The sequence below is a fragment of the Epinephelus moara genome, chromosome 2, assembly GCF_006386435.1.
Source record: "Epinephelus moara isolate mb chromosome 2, YSFRI_EMoa_1.0, whole genome shotgun sequence".
Lineage (NCBI taxonomy): Eukaryota > Metazoa > Chordata > Actinopteri > Perciformes > Serranidae > Epinephelus > Epinephelus moara.
In genome coordinates, this window is record NC_065507.1 from 29,540,253 (window position 1) to 29,559,409 (window position 19,157).

Sequence of the window (19,157 nt, forward strand, 5' to 3'; positions counted from 1 at the left end):
CAGACTGATCTGTCAAAGTGTATTTGAATGAATGCTGCCTTCACACGATGTCGGAAATGCTGTTTCTACAGCTACACATGACAGAAAACTAATTATAAAGCTGTGAAAGTGGGACGTCCATGTTGCCAAAATGTGGCAGTTATGGGGCTCAGAACATAGAGGTCATGTCAAAAAAGCCAATGATAAGCGATGGCGTATATAGAAACAAAATCAGATTTTCATTTTCAGTATGTTGGAAGTTAAATTGTTGCACGCCTCACTGGTGGTTTCAATGAATTGCTGTGAGTAAAGCATCCTTACACACAGTATTGCTTTTAATAATGAAAAAGAAGTGATTGTACTGCATTCATGTCAGACAGCGTGCATGATTTAACCACTGTGGTCAGAGACTAAGACACTTCTCTCATTTCTACAGGATCATTAAGCTCTCGGCTTCATTACAACCCTCAGAAAACCATTCCCTTCAAATTATGTATTTTATAACTGAGAAAATCTGTGAAAGAGACACAAGTTAAGTTTTATCCTGAATCTTCATGCCTCAGCAGAGGATCTATGCACGACTAATATAACAGGAAACACAGGTGTAACTAAAAACACTAGTAATGTTTCAGTTAAATGGTGTTACACATCAGCTTAACATATAAAAAAGTCAAACTAAGAACTTGGTAACAAAACACATTCACAGGCCCAGTACACCTACACAGGTGTTTTGGGTTATTATGATTAATTAGACCGCCGCTCAAGTTAAAGTTATAGTGTTAATAAATGATCTTTATGTACTAATAAAAATGATAAAGTTGCAATTTGTCCCACTCTAACAAGTACAAGTTATATCAAAGGAGAGTGAGACAGATGAATGAACCACTGTCTGTACACACCCACACATTATTTCAAAGAACTGAAGTACATAAAGCATGACTTTAGTAAATACTGGTCATGATTCCTTCCCCAAAAACTGAGACACTATCAAATATGTAGGTCACAAAAGTTTTGATAAGTTGTGGATCCTCCAAGTGGGAGCACAGTCTCCAACTGAGCATGTTTCTAACTGGAGGACACCGAGGTTAAATCATTAAAACTGTTCTCTACTACAGCTCTAAACAGTATCACTCTTTTTCTCGACAGACAGTTTGACTTGACATTTCAACAAAAGCACAGGTGTTATTTATAACAATGACGGTGGCATGCCATTTAGGTGTTCCCAATCCAGGGACGACTGGCATGGCTTCCTGAGGGACCTAAACGGGATGGAGCTGTGCAATTAGTTACACCTGCTGTGACAAGACAAAATGTATTGTGTGTCCAGATTCTTTGTCCCCTGTATTGTTGCTCAAAATTTCAGAGCTCGACACATCCAGAGGAGGACTTCACATTACACATGGTGTTTTTTAGGTTGGTTCTGGTATGTATGCTTAGCAGTGTTTCAGTGTGGTCTTTGAAACAGCATTTACATCATGTGGTGAGATGAAATTAGCATGTATCAGCAGCAGCAGTTAAATGAGTAAACGTGAATGAAATTAATTTGGAAATTTTACAGGGTTTTTGGTGGCTAGTCAAAAAAGATTAAGGAGGTGGGTAGTGCTTAGGCAGAAAATTAATCTGCAACTATTTTTTAGATTAGTTAATAAATTAAGTAGTTTTTCAAACAGAAAAGCTAAACATTTGCTGATTGCAGCATCTTTGTTGAGATGACTTGCAGCTTTGCTTTGTTTTATATCATTATAAATTCAATATGCTGGTATCTGAAGCCCCTTTTACACTGCCAGATTTTCCGCGAATGTTGGGTTTTGCCGGCAAGCTGCGAGCGTTTAGACACACAGAGCTGGACTGGCAAGATGATCTGAGGTGCCCAATTTTCCGCCTTGTAGGGTAGTCATATTGGCGAAACCCTTTTAGTTTAAATAGACTGCCTGACTAGCCACGGCTTCCCTCCCACATCACTGTTTACGTCACACACTGAGCTACATGTTTTGTTACTTGCTCACGCCCCCCATTGCCCCGAAAAAGGCGCAGTCTGTATAAACAAAAGTAGGTAGGCGGCATTTTGCCGCACTCCCCGATTTTGTTTTTATATTGCCAATGCTGAACGAAGACTGATTGGGCTTTCCTGCAAATTTGCACAATTCCTGTTTAAAAAGGGCTAGAGTTAGGGCCAGTGCCAGACCTAGCACATTTGGGGTGCCTATGGTGCCTGCTCCCCCTTTTGGGTGGTGCCCTAGGAGGCTCCCTATAGGCTCACTTAATACTCCCTTTACATGCAAAAATAGCTATGCTTGTTTCAAGTGTTGTAAACTGCCCACATACTTCCATGCGTCCTTTATGTTGGCATTGATACAGCCAATAAATGGCACTAGAGGGCAGAGTCAAAAGTTTTGGACAACAAACAACAAGGCGACAGTGGAGGAGGTTGTATTGTACCTTTTAGAGGAAGTGTTACAGACGGCAGTGGTCTTTGAGGTCAGTGAATACATCACAACAGTTCTTTTTCACTCTATGACTGATTCAATCCGTTCCACCATTATTTGAATTTCTTTGTCATGTCCTACGGTCGTATCTCACTTCAGCTATGCTCAACTGCCTGCACGCTCCCTGGTGGTACTGCTATGTTTCATCTGTATGCGAGGAAATGAACGCAGAGCATGGACAAAAGGCTCCATCCGTCTCTGTCATATTTAACGTTGAGCATAAATATCGCCTATAGCAAAAATCGCCACTGTGCTGGTCTGTTGGTCAGACAAAATAAGGACAGGAAGCTGACACACCAAAGACAAACTTTTTTTTTTTTTAAAGATAATTTATTAACCAAGCAGTTAATTGACAAAATATTCGTTAATAACAATAATCCAGACCTTGGTCTTTATAAAATCCTGGCTACGGCCCTGTTAAAGTTCTCTCTGTGTAAATAAAGTCAAACTCCGCAGCTTGAATCAAGAGTTTCACAAGAGCACTTGAAGGCAGCAGCAGTAAGCCCACATGTGTGTTTTTCGCTGTCAGCTGAGCTCAGTGAACGCATCCCGCCAGCAGAGCGCGTCCCTGCGCCTCGCACAGAAAATGGGGATGCCTCCGAGCCGAGCACAAACCCACTCCCCGTTTTCCGTGAAACTGTGAAAAGAAAAAGCCCTGTTGTTTTTTTTAACACTGTCAGAAAGCCCATGCACTGCGAGCCTTCTCCACCTCCTACACCGCTCACAGGACTCACCCAGGATGCTGTCGAACAACCCGCACATCGGGCACAAAGTGGCAGGCTGTGTGATTTTCCTCTCCCTCTGTAAGTACTCACTTTACTTTATAATCTTCATGTCAGGGGGCTCGGACCACACAGCTGCGAGAGACTACTGACACCCTCAACAGTAAACAGTTTGTCCTGGTCTCAAAGGTGAAGCTTGTGTTTGTAGAGAGGCGACAGTGTAGCGCTGAACACAGTGTTTCCAGCTGCGAGAGCAGACGAGCTGTGAGTGCATTTCCATAACTGTTGGAGAAGTGCGGAGCCATGATTTGACTCAACTTCCTGAGGAGTTGAAAGGCGATTTGCACATACTGCTTGCCATGTGGGTTTATGCAGACCATCGAGTGGAAGTTAACACTGGAGTTGATCACAGGGAAAGGGCTGAAAGTGCTATCCGTTGGAATCACGGCATTTCTGCTGAAATCTGTTCCCACTCGCGACAAGCGGCGTTAAGTAGCTTCTTCCTGACACATCGACGTTGCACTAGTGGGAGTCGAGCCCGAAGATGAAGGCACCTCAGGCTACAGCTACTGTAAGCTTTACCAAGTCACATTTCTCTGTGTCAGTCTGGAAGTGCACCAGGAATTTAGCAACTAAAGTAGAAGAGTCAACCACATGCAGTGATTTATTCCTCTTTCTGTTGCCAGAGAAGGAGAGATCATACCAGCCAGCTGAGAGTCATTGTACATTGATTTAACAATAAGTTAAATTAGCTGCAGAAACATGTTAAATTATTAATGATTACATTTGACCTCCTCCTCATTGCTTAAATAGTTAATGGCTTAAATTTAATCTCACAGGAATAAAAGCATGTTTGAACATTGCATACAGTGCCGTACTGTATCTTCCACCATTACCAACAGAGATCTCCACATCAGAGCAGCAACAATTAATTGAGTAATTAATTAACTGAAAGAAGATCAAACATTGCTGATTCTGGTTTCCTAATATGAGAGAACTGGCTGTTTTTCTTTGTTATAAATGAAGAATCTTTGGGTTTTGGACTGTTCAAGAAGCAATTTGAAGACGTCACTTCGGGCTCTGGGACTGTGATGATCATTTCTCACATTTTTTTGACATTTTATAGATGAAACTATTGATTCATCAAGAAATAATTAGAAGATTAATCAATAATGAAAATACTAATTGGTTGCTGCCCTGCTCTGCATACAGTATGTGCATGGTGCACATACTGAATATACTTGGTGATGAGTGATCATGACACTCTCATATCTGCTGGGTGGGGTGCAGGTACACAATGTGGCTGCAGCTGTGGAGAGAATTACAGTGAGTGACCAATATTGCATGGCCCTGGCACCATGCTGGTGTCCTCCTGAACAGTATGAGATAAATGCTGAGCGCAGTAGACTCTGCCTGCATTGCTGGGACTGAATTTTGTCACTGAAGGATAATAAAAAATGCCAGAATATACAAGGATCTGCAAATATTTTAGTGCTGCAAGAAAAGTGTAACATCTGCCCGAGTAAATAGCACAGGAAATAATAACATACTTTAGTGTTCAAGCCCACAAACAGAAAGGTTAGAGGCTAAGAGGATATCTATGAATCTTAATGCTGCAAGAAATTGATTCCGGACACACTTATTTATTATTAATTGGATTCGACCGAGGATAATCCGTTTTTAACCTCCCCTTAGTCACTCTTTCACATTCCGTCTCTGCTCACTGTTCACCTGATCGCGCTTATGTCATATAAAAAATCTGCTTGGTCTCTTTATTTTACAGACTTTAATCATTTTTTAAGTTCTCTGGGAATGCAAGAAAAGTTGTCAGATGTCATTTATGTATCATCTTTCATTCTTTGTCCCTGATTGCGCTTTGAAAGGGTAAGAGGTTTTTCTCAGTTTAATCTGTGCTTAATATCTGGATATGGTTGAAATGTTGCATTTCAGCTCACCTCAAGATGCTGCACGTTGAACAAAAAAATATACTTCAGAGCTTCTATTCAACCTTGTGGATATGTCAAAAATACAGTACAGTCTGGGCAGTATGGAGAGCCAGGGTCAATGCTGCAATCCATTGGTACCCTGTACACATGCAAAAGCTGTTTTTCTGCATTTGGCACCGGGTCAAGCACGTTTAGTTGGGCATCAGCCTCTGACAAGGCTGCTTGTCTGCTCCCCCCTGCATGTAATATTCATGGACCAAACTTCAAGGCACAGCCAAGATCTGGAGAGTGTCCAGTTTGGTGACATTAGGGTGCCACCTCCACTGTTTTTAAATGATGTCGTCCATAAGGCTTCACCAGACTGTCATTTCTAGTGTGCACTGGAGCAGATTGTAGCTGAGTGTGAAGCAGACAGGATGAGGAGCAGGACCTCCAAGTTGGACTCTTTTTGAGTCCACGTGGGCCAAATTTCAATTGTGACGCATGTGGTAGCTCCACAAAGTCAGCAAGTGATTGCTTACACAGACATACTACAACAATGTACGATATTAGGGACAGAGAGAACACTGCACATGCTGTGGATTCGATTTCAAAAGCTAAAATCTTGAGGAAAAAAAGTCCTATGCTGCTGTTATGCGAGTGTGGTGAAACACTACAAACAGCACATTTATTGCGGTTGAAGATGCTCCTCATACTCTGCCACTGAGAAATGTTCCTGGCACCTTTTATTGCTGCTTTGTCATCTTAATTTAAGGTGGAACATCTGGAAAGTTCCAGATTGCCATTTTATCTCACTATCCCCCAATTTTAAAAGACCTCAATACAAGTGTCTTGTGGTTTCACTCAGAAGTGACGATAAGGACTGTGAAACTGATGCGGGTGATGATGGTGAGGAAAGAGAGACAAGCTCTCAAACAACTGTCTTAATTCTGACCGCCAGCTTTTGTGTAGAAAGACTGATATCGCAGACACGAGCAGCCGTGTTGAGTTTTCTCTGCAGGCTGGACGGCCTCACTGTGGGTGAGAGGGTGAGGAGGTGTGTGATGCAAGAGGGCTTCAGGGTTCAGCTGCTGCTGTTGCTTCCACACACTCAAAGGGGCCAGCTGAAGTGGATCAGGCACCCTGTAAAGACGCCATCCACCAAAGTGGCTAAACTCTTTCAGATGCAGGATGTGCTGGTGAGATTACCGTACGTCTGGGAGGTTTTGGGAGTACTTGACGATCTCGCAGGAAGAGAGCTGCTGGGGAAAATCTGCTCTGTGCACTTGCTTTGGAAAATCTGTCCACCTGTCATCCAACTGATGAATGGATGGATGGAGGTCTTTGTTACAGCTGCAAGGATTAGTCAATTAATCAATTAGTCGATTGACAGAAAAATAGCCAACTATATTGATCGATTAATCATCAAAGTAACTTTTCATGCAAAATTGGCAGAAAATGCTGTTTTCAGGCCCTCAAATATGGACGCTTCCAGTGTTTCTCTGTTTTATGTCATGTAAACTGAATATCTTGGGTCTTTCTTGGACTGACAAAACAAGACATTTAAAGACATCATCTTGGAAACTGGTGACATTTTTTTCTTTTTCCTGACAGTTCAATGACCAAACGATTATTTGAGAAACTAATCAATTATGAAAATAATCATAGTTGCAGCCCTAGTTTTAATCATGATATCTGACTGAATTATCCATCCATCCATCCATCCATCCATCCATCCGCTTATCTAGGGCCGGGTCATGGGGGCAGCAAGCCGAGCAAAGCATTACAGATATCCCTCTCCCCAGTGACCCTTGCCAGCTCCTCCTGGGGGACCCTGAGGCGTTCCTAGGCTGGATGAGACATGTAATCCCTCCAGCTTGTTCTGGGTCTACCCTGGGGCCTCCCACCAGTTGGATGTGCCTTGAATATCCCTAACAGGAGGCATCCAGGAGGCATCCTGATCAGATGCCCAAACCATCTCAACTGGCCCCTTTCAATGTGAAGAAGTAGTGGATCTACTCCGAGCTCACTTCGGATGTCCAGGCTCCTTACCCTGTCTCTAAGGCTAAGCCCAGCCACCCCAAGGAGAACGCTCATTTCAGCCGCCTGTATCCACAATCTCATTCTTTCGGTCACTGCCCAAAGCTTATGACCATAACTGAGGGTTGGGAGGTAGATGGACCTGTAAATCGAAAGCTATAATGAGAAATTTTTAATTGAACTTCAATTACTGCTATCATATAAACCAAAGAAAAGCTGAAAATCTTCAGCAACTGAAACCAGAATATTTTTGGCATCAATTATCAAAATTGTTGCAAATTCATTTTCTGCCCATGAACTAATGAATTAATCAGCTTAGGATTTCAGCTCCTCCATTAACAAGGCTGCTTTTTGGCAATGAATTTTTATGCGATTTCTGCACCAGTATGATCAAGTACTTTAATTTTCAGGTATTTAATTTCCTGGATCAGCCAGAAACATGACTTCTACATCTGGTTATTTTATCCATTAACAATTTCCCAATTCATTTCCCACAAAAATGCTCATACTGATATTGGGGTAATAAAATGACATACTGTGATGATGTAGGATCTTATTCTTATCATCCGCCCTGAAGTGGTACTTACCAAAGAAAACACTGAAGATAAGTAGTGTTTTGACATTCCCTTTAAACACACATATTTGCAAGGCAGATCCAACTTACAATGCTGTAAAAAATGCAGATCATTCAGTTACTGACAGCAACATTATGATTGACAGTAACTAATGACTTATGGTATTTAAGACACCATACCACCATTTTTTTATTTTTGTTTTCCTTTTGTATGGCCATATTAATCACTAATGGTGTAAATTAATATTTTCTTTAATTGAAGATCATCTTTCAATGCACTTGAAGATGTTGGATATTAGGCATCCTAAGTTCAAAAAAGATGTAAACTGTATTTAGATAAAAGGATAGCATTGAGAGAGCTCCAAGTAAAAGCAATAACTGGGTTAGGAGTTGCCAGTATGGGATCTAGATGGCTGCTGGCAATGCTTGAGTGGAAAGAAAAAGTTTAGATTTAATACGACACAATGCCAGATGAAGCCTTTGCTTCTTGCATGCCTAACATACAAATCAGATGCATTATTACGATTGCATGTGCAGTGCAAACTGTGTGCCATCTGTGCCAGTTCTTTGAGGAGCTACTCTTATTATAATAGTGTTTGCTGCCTCTGTCACTGAAATAATTACAGAAAGAAACACACTTTGTGATTTAACTTTACAGATTTTTCACCAACAATGAAAAATGGATTGAAGCTGCAATAAGTGATTTTTTTTATTTATAGGGACCAGAGAGTGAAATCCAAAAACTCACAGCAACACATTTCTCACTTTCTTAAATTCTGTTTGGATGGAAAGAAGCAAACAGACAACACAAATCGAGGCCCAGACAGGTCTGCATGATTCTCATTCTCACTTTTCCACCAAAAGTAGCACGTGTAGGCCGATGCATTTTCTTTTAACACAGGAAAACACATAAAATAGGCAAAACACTGCTTTCATATTGCCAGTAGACCAGCAGACAAGGATGCCTTTCTGTTTTGTTTTTTGTCTGGTGGTTTACATTCAAGCTGGAAAACTGTACAGTAAACAGTAAAAAGCAGCATGGAGACCAGTGAAAATAGATAGTTACTTCCTTTTAAGTCCTTTTTAAGTCTCTTACTTATTCAGTCTCTCTCTTTTAAAGTCAGTGCTGACTGAATTTTGAAAGGTTTTTTAGCACTGCTTGGATTGAGACTGACAGTATTTTGTGGTGACTTCTCATCAGTGCATTGGCAAAGAGGTTTAACCCTATGGGCCCAAACGACACAAAGTGCGTTCAAATTCACACCTGTTCTTCTCTATTGATTTTCTCCGCATCATAGCGAGAAGCCACGCATATCACGTGAAACAGCAGAACCGCAGCGTTCTGACAAGACTAAAATGATGTATAACAAAGCTTTCATACAGCTTTGCGCACACATTACTCTTAGATGGATTACTCGCGAATGCAGGGTCACACAGAAATGCCACGCATATCACATGAAAGCGCAGGACTGGAGCTTTCTGATGACACCAAAGAGATTGTGCTGTCATCCCATCATGCAGTAAATACAGATCAATTGTCTACAAAATAAAAACCTGACGAATTTCTTTACAATCCATTATACACATCTTGTTATCAGTCACTTCATATAGTGAGGAATAATATTATTACTATTTTTCTGTTACCTTAGATGTAAATATTGCATGTTTCTTTAAGATAAAACACATTTTTGACTTTTGACTCATTCACAAGTCAAAACACATTTTTGACTTGTGAATGAGTCAATGGAATTTCTTGCAATAATGAAAAAATACTGGCAATCATGTCCCCTGGCACAAACCTCGTTTTGGACAGCTGTGAAGTGACAGAATGTCCCACCATCATGGTTCTTATATTGCCAGATTCCAGAGAGTCTCCCCTCTTCATATATGGCAGAATATGTCAACTTCCAACTTGCTATGGTGAGATACATGTAGAAATGTAAGAATTTAGTAACACTTTTTTTTTTATTGATATAAAATTAATATAAAATACAGGCACATAGAAGGACATAGAATTATGGCTAATCTGGATAGCCCAGATTGTCCTGAAAAAACAAGATATAGCATGTGTATGTAGCCTTTATAATGACTGTGATATGAGCTTAAAAGTAAAGGCAGTAAAAATACCCCAAAAAGGCCTAGGGCCCATAGGGTTAAATTAGCACGTTCACCCGGGTGTTGTATTTCCATCACTGCTGATTGGAGCTGGTGTTGATAGATACCTGTGACTACTGCAGTCATTAGTTTAGTAATTTGCACATGCACATAGAAAGACAGAAATATTTATATATATTAAAATGTTTAAACATTGTGCAGGAAAGGTTAGAAGCTGAAAATTGCGTAATTGATCAGAATGTCAGGACTAAGCTGTTACACAAAATTGATAGAAATGTAGCTACCAATTACAAAAAAGTTTGTATTTACAAACTGAAATGTAGAACAAATGAATCAATGAACTGAGTCCTTTTCAGATGTTCTTTGAATAACAATAATGTAGAGGTTAATTAGAAGTAGGTTGTTCCAAAGAGATGGTCCTCTGCGGTCCGACAATACGGGTCCCGAGAACAAATGCCAATTGTAACTTTTCCCATTAAATACAAAAGTCAGATGTTAGTGGGTGTAAGTGGGTTTTTTTGTCCAGTGGCAAAGGGGCTTCAGTGAGCTGTACAACTCCCCTCCTTGAATGCACAGAGACAATAATAAAACTGAGAGAGGTCATAAGAGAAAGAATTGGACTTCTTGCTCAGCGTTGAGATCAGAACAAACCCTATTGACTGCCAAGAGCATCCATTTAAAATGATTCTGCAAAACCCAGAATAGGTTCAATGACAATGCCTTTTTTCATCTAAGGCCAACGCTTTAAAAATTCTTCCTGCAATGTCTGTGCGCAGTAATTAAGAATGATCAAGGTTAGGAAAAGTCAATAGACATGGGAAGAATAGAACAGCAAGCTTTAATTGAACATTTGTGGTGGGTAGCAAACTTCCATCTCCTCTTTTTAAGTGTTATGTTTTGTTCTAATGGAATTAGGCGGACAGAAAACAGCTTTTGGATGACATCGGAAATTCTTGTTATTATTTCATGTCTATTATTTGATGTAATTAATAGTAATGTCCAGTAATTGTCCACATTGTGGTACCTGCCTGCTTTCTTCTTGTGTGATGGAGCTAGGTAATTATAGTTGTAAATTCGACCCCGGGGGGATGGCAAAAGGTTAAAATATTTAAATCTGAATGGCAGTGCAGGCTACGGTTACTGTAGTGGTACCTGCAGGCCTCACCTAATTTTATCAACCTGCTCTCATCCACTAAAATCATAATTGGTTTGCCATCTACCGTCTGCCTGATTCCATGTGAACACAACATTACTTGCTACCTACACCACTCGACCTGCGTACTATACTTTGCATTGGTCATAAATCCTAAGATTCAGAATGATCAAATATGGTATGAAGGCACAATCTGCAGATTCATGGTCAGTTAGCTAGCAGTTGGAGCTAACCTCGGTAGTCCGCACTCATGCTACGAGGGCTGCAAAAAAAAACAAAAAACCTCTGCAGCCATCAAATTTGCATGAATACAGCAAGATGAAAATTAACTTTGTGTTAAATTTTAACACACCTTACTGGCAGAAACAGGGCGACATGAGAATCCCATTTGAGTCCACTTTGTCACCACCAGTAGAGTTTAAGTCCAGTATTCACTCGCCTTTTATCTCTCAGTGCGGAAAAAGTCTCTTTGGCATGCTGAATGTTTGAATGTCCTCACCAGCCACTCTATGCCATTTTTTTTTTTGTATGAACTCCAGTGCTGGGAGCTGCTGTCTATGGTTTTAGGAGGGGTTGGTAAGAGCTGAATTCACGTTTAATGGCCCTCAGCTTTGGGATGTTTGTGCACTGGTGTGGATGGCAGCCCCCCCATAAATATCAGCATTGTGAAGCTAACGTGATTTGAGGCTTTATTGTCTTTGCCAGATTAAATAACTTTGTTTTTCAGGCCCGGTGCAGCTGCAGTTCAGACTCTTCACTATTCAGCCTCTTTGGAAGCCTTTAGTTGTCTCGTTTTGCTTTGAGCACTCAGACATGGACGTGGTGATTATCAGAGCCCTTTTAAAGCTGACACTGGCTGCTAATTAGCATTCAAGTTAATATAATACACCTGCATAGCAGCCTTTGTTAATGTGATTTAGTTACTTCAAAGTACTTTCATGTGGTGTTTCCATTTATTTCCACTCCCGCTGTACCCATTAAATCCTGGATGAAGTGGAGAGTTCAGTCAGACACCAACCAACTGTCAAACAAGCAAATCATCGCTTAATTACTATAAATCTCTCAAGATTTTTAACATTTTAGACAAGGAAATGACTCCTGGCAGATCTGTTCACCTCCAACAAAGAGGAATTGTCGTCTTGTAAAGTATGGAGCCATTATGCATATTTTCTTTGCACAGTTCTTCCTGGCTAATTGCATCGGACATCTGCTTTTATTACAAAGACAATGTAAATTGAGAAGCATGTTGAAAAGCCTTCAGCGAAGCCATTCAGAGTTTCCAGCATGTAGAATGATTTGCAGTGTTTCTAAAATCAAAGCGAGTAAGTTCCCCTCAGTGCGTCTCAATTGAAAACATGGTTGACAACAACAGAATTGATTATGCAGGCTGAGAAGGCGATGAGATGGAGGTGCTCCCATCAGCACTCCTGACACTATGTAGGGAGTTACACCCCCTCTCCCTCTCCCACTCCTCTCCGTGTGTCTCTGCCTCTCCCTCTCCAGGGTGAGCCATGAAAAGATGGGAAGTTTGAGCAGCTGTAGCGGGAAGGATTATGAACATATTCCTGTAGGAAGGCTCGTTTCACGCCAAATGTTGCATTTTTAATACTGACCGAAACTGGGATGCCAGATGACAGTGTAGTCGTTCTACTCGCTCTGCGGAGCTTGTGATTTGCTGAATCCGATTTTATGTTTGTGAACTTCACATGGCAATTAGGATCCATGGACATTAGATAATAATGTGTTTCAGCCTGAGTTTGGTTCAGCTTGCTTTTTTGTTGCTGATGCAAAGGCTTTTCTTCTTTAGGAGCCATAATATTCTGTATAGAAGAGATAGAAGACACCTTTTTAAAGGGGCAGTTGATAGAAAACAAGTTTATAACTGTAAATAAATTAAAATAAAAAAACTTCACATGGCATGGTACCTTCTCGACAGTCTCAGCTCAAGGTCCAACAACCATATCCTGTGGGGGCAACCTCTAGTTTACTTGGAAGAGTGTGCACCCCGTATATGTAGCAGCTTGGGCTTCTGTCATCCCCCCTCTCTCTCCCACTGCTCCTGGTCAACTACAGCCGTCCTATCAATTAAAGCAAAAACGCCCAAAAACATATGTGGTCATCAGAAAAGCATTTCCCCAGTTGCCATGGAGCTGTAGTTGCTCAGACCTTACACTGTTCTGAGCCCTTTTATGACTTCTTGTCCACGTTTGTCCAGAAGTTAAGTTTGATGGTTTGTTCAGTCATCAATTATATTAATTAACAATATCATATTTATGTTATTACTTGTAGTATTATATAATAGGTGAAAATTGAGGCAAAAATCACAGCTGAAATTTGATGAAAGGAATTCTTTACCCACAATATGAACATTTGTAAATCAATTAGTCATGCTGTTACCTTGAATTCATGAAGAAAACTTCTTGCATGCCTCCACTCAAAACAGCAGACATATTGATTGTTTGATGACCATGTATAACAACATAAAAATTATATCAGAACATCCATTTATAAACTCACACAACAGCTCAGTACTTCTCAAACATATGCATTTTTGCAAAAAAAAGAGAGAGAAAAGAATAAAGAACAAAAGAAAGCATAAATACGTTTCACTTTCAGTTCAGTTTTAAATTGTAAGGTTTTAGTGAAAATGCATGTGTTTGGTAAGTATAAATGAGTTATACTGCATGAGTTGTGTGAGAATTTGTATACTGATGTTTTGATGACATTTTGCTGTTGTTTCACATGGTTCCCAATCAATCGATAGATCAATATGTTTGCCATTTTCTGTTGAGGCATACGAGAAAAACAATGTTGTCTTCACAAATTCAAGCGGCATGACTACTATAGATGGTCATTTTGTGGGTGAAGCATTCCTTTAAGATGCTATTTGGTGCAGAAGCATTGACTTTTTTTTGTGTTTATTTTTCATTATTTCCAAGGACTCTGGGTGATATAAGGGATCAGCAGAAATCTCTTCATGTTTTGTGTGACTTTCTTTATTGGAGGCATGTTTGAAAGCATACCTTGAGCTGCCGCCAACACAAAACCACTTTATTAATTGTAAACTGCAGTGAATAGTGTCCTCTCAAAGTAATAAGCAAATGTTGTAAAAATCAGTTCCTCTCTCCTTTGAAATCACTGTGTATATTTCTGTGAAAATCAGCAAAGATTGTAGATGTAATTATTATCTCATTGTGTTTTGTTTGTTTGTTTCTTTTGCTCCTGTTAAAGACATTTTATTAGGGTTGCAGCGGTATATCGGTTTCAAGTTAAACCATGATATTAAAATTGACAGTTATCATACCATGTATAATTGCTTTTCTATGATACTGAAAAAAATGCAACTGGACAGAATTATATATACTTCCATTAAAAATGTGTTTAAGTGTCAAATATGGTTGTAGAATGTTTGTTTAGCCAAAAATAACCCTTCAGTTTTAATTTCTTTAAGGTCATTCTGACTAATAATGATAATAATTCTGTAATACCGTGAAACTGCGATATTAGGTATTGTTAAACTATCATACGGTTGCAGCCCTACATGGACCATGTCTTCTCTTTCAAAGGAACTTTAAAAAAAAAAATCCTTTGGCTTGGGTGGCAGATTTGGACTGTGTGAAAATTGGCTTGCATCCTTTGTTGTTTTTTGGTGCTTTCATGACTAAAATAATTAGGTTCATTACACTGTTCGTTTGTTCTGAACTGGTGGCTTTACTTCGGGCTTTACACACTGAAGTGTTTTGAAGTTAAATCAGCTCTTTGAATAATTTAAGACGAGGGTTCCCTTGCAATGGAATTAATATCTGACCAAATTGCCACAGATTGGGTCATGAAAGCAAAGTCACAGAGATTGTATCTGTCTTCAGAAATGTATACCTTTTATATTGGACTTTGTGTGTGTGTGTGTGTGTGTGTGTGTGTGTGTGTGTGAGAGAGAGTGTGTGATATTACACTACAGTAGCTACTTCAGCTGGATTGTTCTTTGAAAATGTTGTTGCTCTTAGGTTTTAATCAACACTCTCAGTTGCCCTCTAATGGCTGCTGCAGCGAGTCAGGAGAGGAACTTTAACTCTTTCTAGGTTCCGTCACCTAATTAAAGTCAGATTTAAAGCTGACTGATGTTGGAGTGCAGGCTGATTTGATATAAACGGCTGTATAAATTCATTCTCAGAGACACTGCTGTTTTTGAAGTATTGATTTGAAATCCTGGGAATCTTTCTGAGAAGATTTTCTCGTCTCAGAATCGATGGCAATGTAATTGGATAGAAGCACTCTGGGCTCTAATTATAAACTCAAATAGATGAATGGTGCTCTCAGAGATCCAACATAGACTCAGCACGGAGGAATTAGGCTGTGAGTTATCTTTAAAATTTTATTTTTCAGATATAATAACCTAAAGCAGGGTATTTTGATTGGTTCTGCCTGTATACACCAGCTTTTGGATAGCCTGCAGAAAAAAAGGAGACGGTTTATGGTTCATTTCAAAAGGATTCATTGCTGTTTGTGTCATTGTCTAAAAAATAAAATTTTTCTCTTTCTGTTCTTACAGTTCATATCAACTTTTCTGCTGGCAGCTCAGGAAAAGGCTCACAGGTAAGAAAAACAGTTGATGCATGTGATACTTTATTTCCTGTGTGCAGATGAACTCTTGCGCTTCTGCTAGTTTCTTGATAATTAGTGTTAATCATTCATTTGCCGGTCTCCTCACCTCTATTAAAGCATTAATTACCTGACCAACTGAAATTAACGACCGTGGTTTTCTTTCGAATGGATTGATTATTGCCCTCAAGATCGGAAGCTTAATTTGCTCCGCAGTGCAAATCCATTCACTCTTTCCTCAAGTGCGAGATGATTTTCTTGCTGTTGCATTTTCTAAGTCTGCAGTTGCTGCTCGATAAATAATTAACATGTTCAGTTGCTCTACTTCTCATTGGTGTGAGAAGATGTTGACAGTAAGTCTCCTGGCAGAGGTGCTTAGCATCACTGAAATGGGAAATTACTGTCTCACTCTCAGCCTCTTCTTTCCCTGCAGAGAGAGTTACACCCTTTTTTCTTTGTCACTTTTTAATTTTTCTCATGTTGTTGTAAATGATGTTAGGTAGCAATTATCATCAACTGAACCTCCAGTGCATGGATGGATTACTGAACGAGCCAACCGGGCACAGGCCCAGAGTGTCAGCCCCCCTTGGCATTCATCCACAAAATGTTACTCAAATTAACACATACTGACCATCAAATGTTACATTGACTTCAAAAATACACAAACAGACCACGAAGAGACACAAAATAACTACGAAGAGTGACAAAAAACACACAAAGAGACAAAGGAACTGAAAAGAAAGGGGCAAAACAACTTTACACACAGAACAACCAAAAAAGACACAAAACTATTTTTAAGAGATACATGACGACTAAAAATGACGCAAATCCACCAAAAAAGACACAAAATTACCACAAAGAAACACAAAATGCTCTCAAAGAGACACAAAATGAATAAAAAGGTTACTATATTACCACAGAGACACAGAACAACCAAGAAAAGACACAAAACGTTCCTGTGTAGGAGAAGTGGTGGGGCCTTCTGTATGTCAGTGCCCAGGGGCCCATTATCTCATGATCCGCCCATGCTCCAGTGTAATCTAAGTACAAAAAACCCCGTCCTGGAACAATTGATATTCTATTAGATTGCACACAGGGATATTGGCCTCTAATTTGAGCAAAAAAGTTTGCCCAAGTCTTTTTTCTTCCCGAAAATAATTGTGCCACATTATCAGTGTGCCTTTTAAGAAAGGATAATCAGTCAAAGCACAGTCTCATGCAATCTCTGGGTTTTTTCCCCATAAAAGAATGATTAGGGACAGCTGCCTGTCAGAGTGATAAAGCATTAAGCAAAGAATTAAATGGCATTCATTCAGGAGAAGAAACCCATTAAAGGAATGAAAAGAGCACTGTTTTTTCAACAATGGAAATCAGGAATAAAAGTCATGTCTAATGTGGTGGAAAAAAAAGACATTATAAAAGCTGAGAAACTGTTTTATGGAGTTCATTTTTGTCCAAATTGTTACAATCCATCTATACTTAGCCATAAATGTCTAAGAAAAGCATCAGAAAAATGTGTTTTTCTGTCTTCTCCTCCCTTCTTGACCCTGACAAGTGGCTGCTAGTGTTTTGCAGAGCTCATGGGGGGGTGTTGCCTAGTTACCACGGGACCACAGCAGCAGTTCGTCTCCTTCGCTTTCTAAACATGCCCTGTGTGTCTTAATGCATTCGCAACGCATTTGAATTTATAAAAAATCACTGTTTTGACAGGTGTTTCCCAGTCAGAGAGCAGGGCCAAAGTGTGTTTTGCACCTTGTATCAGACATTTGTTGTCATCAGTGATATTTGTAGTGTGTTTTTCCTCACCGAGCCCACCTGCAAAGTGGAAACCAGGTTGTTGCCCCCTTTTTAGATCTCCTGAGCAGAAGAACAACATTAACAAATTAGAGAGGAATACAAATTTGTAGGTCAGGGAGGCGCTCCAGTTTAGTTATGGAAAGACGTGGTGAGAGGCCGGGCAGTCATTTACATACTGTAGACAACATTTTGCAACACATGCTTATTAATGAGTGGACTCTAAAGTTAACACGCTTGATTTATTATTTCAAAAGAAAACCAGTTGCCTAATAAAGCAATTAGTTATCGCTCTTTCCACAGAGAATTATTGACTTTCTAACAGAGTGTGCTGTATGTGGGACCTTTTTCTCAATGTAGCTTAAAACAGTTTTGTAGCAACAAATCTAGTGCATATACATCTGTAAACTTTCAGATCAAAAAATATATATATTTATATTTTTGTGTGTGTGTTTTGGACATATCAAATGCAAAACAATTTTGATTCTTGGCTCACTGATCACAGAAACAGCCATGGCTGAAGGCGTTGTTTTCGGGTTGTCTGTATGTCCATACGTCCCATTCTCGTGAAGGCGGTATCTCAAGAATTTAACACAAACATCCACTCGGGCTAAAGGATGAACTGATAAGGTCAAGGTTACTGTCACCTCCTGCCCATTTTATTGTCATGACAGCAATATCTCGAGAAGACCTTAAGGGAATTTACTCGAATTTGGCACAAACATCCACTTGGACTCAACTGTGTACGAATTAGAGTTTAGTGGTCAAGGTTACTGTGCCTTAACAAAACAGGCGAGACATTTGTTCGGATACTGAATTGGTGACTCTCATTATGGTAGTCCATTTTGACACTGTACTAGTTGCACAGATCTTCTGTGCTTCTCAGTTGAAGATGTGTGTGAAGCACTCATGTTCTGAAATATGTAGCTTCTTTGTAGCAACATCCATATTTATAATATTGTCAACTTTCATGGCTTCATATATAGTATAGTATGGATAGACACTGATGTAAACTGTAACTGCAATTCGACTGGTTCCCAAGGTATACAACCATGAGGCAGCAATTTTTGTTGACTCTTATTTTGATTAAATGGCAGTGCTGTTTACCAGTTGCATATTTGTGGGAGAAAAGAATCTAATCATTTAAAGAATCAATTAATAGTAATGAATATGTAGTTTATCTACCTGGCTTCTGAGAAGATGAGATTGTAGTATGCTATGGAAAATGGTTGACAGAGATGTAAACTATATTGTATATGTAACCATCAATGTTGGCCTTTAAACTACTATTTGATCTGAGCCTTTTTTCACATGATCTTTGTGCTAGTGGTCAGCATAGAAGATCTGGCACTGACTAAGAGAGGATTCCCCATCTGACTTCAAACAGCTGGGCTCATCCCATCACGATTAAAATCTGGCTAAATCTGCAGGGGCTCCAGTAGTGTGTGTGTGATACCAGTAATGCTGATCTCAGAATGCAAAGTAGCAACAGCCAAGTAGTATCACACTTCCAACAACATACATTTGCAGTGTGATTCTGCAACCCATGGCTTATTGTTTGCCCCCTTACGGTGGAGGAACAGATGATTATCTCTTTCAGGATATGAAAAAGTGACATGCTCTGCTTTGATCAATATAGTAGTAATCTAACATTTACAAAAGGCTTATGATATGTAAAGCAGGAAACATGGTTGCAGCAATAAACATTAAAGTGTCATTTTAAGTAGTTGTCTTTGAACACAGTCCACAGCTTGCATACAGAACAAGTTC

General features: G+C 39.7%; 1 protein-coding gene across 3 annotated transcripts in view; it reads left to right on the forward strand.

Moving 5' to 3' along the window:
• Positions 1 to 2,883: 2,883 nt before the first annotated feature.
• The window catches only part of b3glcta (beta 3-glucosyltransferase a), an 86,334-nt gene continuing 70,060 nt past the window's right edge, over positions 2,884 to 19,157 (forward strand). The window contains exons 1-2 of one of the 3 annotated variants that reach the window (XM_050071957.1): positions 2,884 to 3,268; positions 15,544 to 15,587. In XM_050071957.1, the coding sequence (XP_049927914.1) occupies positions 3,205 to 3,268; positions 15,544 to 15,587 (108 nt within the window). In that variant the 5' untranslated portion in view covers positions 2,884 to 3,204. Of the gene's footprint in view, positions 3,269 to 3,310; positions 3,759 to 15,543; positions 15,588 to 19,157 lie in introns of those variants that run through there. The other 2 variants (XM_050071968.1, XM_050071975.1) reach the window with 2 other exon arrangements.